At 49.6% G+C, this 2,095-nt stretch overlaps 1 protein-coding gene across 1 annotated transcript; it reads left to right on the top strand.

Moving 5' to 3' along the window:
• Positions 1 to 1,438: 1,438 nt before the first annotated feature.
• On the top strand, positions 1,439 to 2,095 carry LOC142967816 (nanos homolog 1-like). Its single transcript, XM_076107414.1, has one exon. It carries the CDS (start codon positions 1,439 to 1,441, stop codon positions 2,093 to 2,095), a length of 657 nt encoding a protein of 218 aa, XP_075963529.1.

Raw genomic sequence — 2,095 nt, 5'->3', positions numbered from 1 at the left:
TGGAACAGCTCACTATAGGTTCATCAGTGCAGGAAGGGACCTGCTAATGTGTTCATATGCATGATGCTGATTTGGGGTTTTTTCGTTGTTGTGGTGCCCTTTGTACTAACATCGCCATATGTACAAGGAAACCGCCTTCGGTCTCTATAATAATGCTCCTCTGAATACTGACGACTATGTGAGAGATGTGGGACAACATCCACAGGAGAAATGTGAACCTATGCTTGAAGACTCTTCATAATCTAAATCCCTTTATAATCTAGTGTGTGGGCCAGCAGCTGCCAACCTTCAGTGGCTGGTGACAACCTAAAGCAGAGCTGCGTCTATGCGGCTGCTGGTCAGATCGTCTATAAGCTGTGATGTGTGTCTCTTCATTCTCAGATGGGTTTTCTTTCTGAATGTTTATAGTCGTAAGTCTTCCAGTGATTCCCAAGCAAACATTAGAATAAATGAAATATGTCTGAGACTCTACGCAGGTGAGGAATTGTTCCTGTTCTGCAAACATCAGGCGGCACATTCTAGTCTATCGTCTGTAATCTCGGGGGATGCAGGAACAGACTGCAGTTGCAACAATATCTTTTATCTGTATTGTGCAAAGTTATCCAAAGATCTTTGAAAAGGAAACCTCCAATGATTCTAGACACACACATCAGTTTTCTGCTCCGCTAATGTGGAAACAGTTTTATTATGTTTTCTGTGGCTCTCAAAGCTTGTCAAGTGTGAGATATAGTCCTGTGATGTACTGAAGGCGTTCTGAGCTGAGCTTAGACCAATATACACATGGCCCTGAACCACATGTTAAGGGTGAGAGGCTATGAGGATGTAGGCTCCAGTGTTGAACAAACAGTCGAGGTGTCTTGGCCTCTGCTGCATCGATTTTGACTTTTCTTTTTCCGTTTCTTGAAAGTCATCTAACTTCATGGAAGTGTGATGCAAAATAAGCAGAAGGCCCATTTAAATAAACCTCAGCTGGAAGCAAACAAAGTATCAGTCTACTTCTGTTTATTAAAAAACCTTCATCATCTGACTGTAAATTGACCAACAGTTCAATCCCCTGTATAACATAGTTATGGGTTAACTTTACCAGGTTGATGTCTCACCAACAAGAGAATAAAAGATGTAATCAGTTTATCTCCAACAGGAGAGAGAACTCTCTTGCAACACAAAGAGATGCTCTTTCAGTGATCACATCCTGGGAGGGATCAGCTCGGTACCTCCCTGCTCTGCTGCGGACCCTCCTCTGGAGCCAGAGAGAACATCAACTTGAACCAAACCACGCCCCCCTGTTTTATTCTGGGGGATTTATCAGCGCCTACATGTTGACTGCTCTGCACACTAGACCCAGCAAGAGAAGAGAGTAGACCCCCTCCGCCAGACCACTCATGCTGACAAACACACCTATTCACCTCTGCGGACGTTAGACTGCAGCTCCGACAGGATGGATTTCTTAGACAGCGGCTACCTGGACGCGCGGTCCCCGTATGACAACACCTTTAATTTTTGGAACGACTACCTCGGCCTGTCGACACTCGTGGCCAAAAACAAGATCAACAGCCCGTCCTGCAGCCCCAACTCCATAACAGAGTCCCTTAAAGCGACGCTGGGCTTGGAGGACGAGTCCCCGGTTTGCTCCTGCGTAATTGGGCACGGCAGGGACAGCGACGGACACCTGGACTGCTGCTCCATCTACGATCTCAAGGAGCGCATCTCGCTGCTCAGGCCGTACGAGCACCTCGCGGGTGACTCGCCGCTGGGAGACAGAGACTCGCCCCCCTACAGGGGGAGCTTCGCCGGCCTCGACCTGCTCTCCATGGACCGGAGGCGCAAACAGACTCAGAGGGGCAAGCCGGAGCCGAAGGTGTGCGTCTTCTGTCGGAATAACGGCGCACCGGAGGAAGTTTACGGCACCCACATCCTGAAGACGGCGGACGGCAGAGTCCTGTGCCCGATCCTCCGGGCGTACACCTGCCCGCTCTGCAGTGCCAACGGCGACAACGCGCACACCATCAAGTACTGCCCGCTCTCTAGAGACCAGCCGAGCCAGAGAGTGGCGAAGGGAGGCAGACCGACCGGCAAACGGCTGAAAATCTTCTGA

This window comes from Anarhichas minor, unplaced genomic scaffold (genome assembly GCF_050575085.1).
Source record: "Anarhichas minor isolate MPS153535 unplaced genomic scaffold, ASM5057508v1 ptg000038l, whole genome shotgun sequence".
Lineage (NCBI taxonomy): Eukaryota > Metazoa > Chordata > Actinopteri > Perciformes > Anarhichadidae > Anarhichas > Anarhichas minor.
Note: the sequence above shows the minus strand (reverse complement) of the source record. Positions and strands in the feature narration are given on the sequence as shown.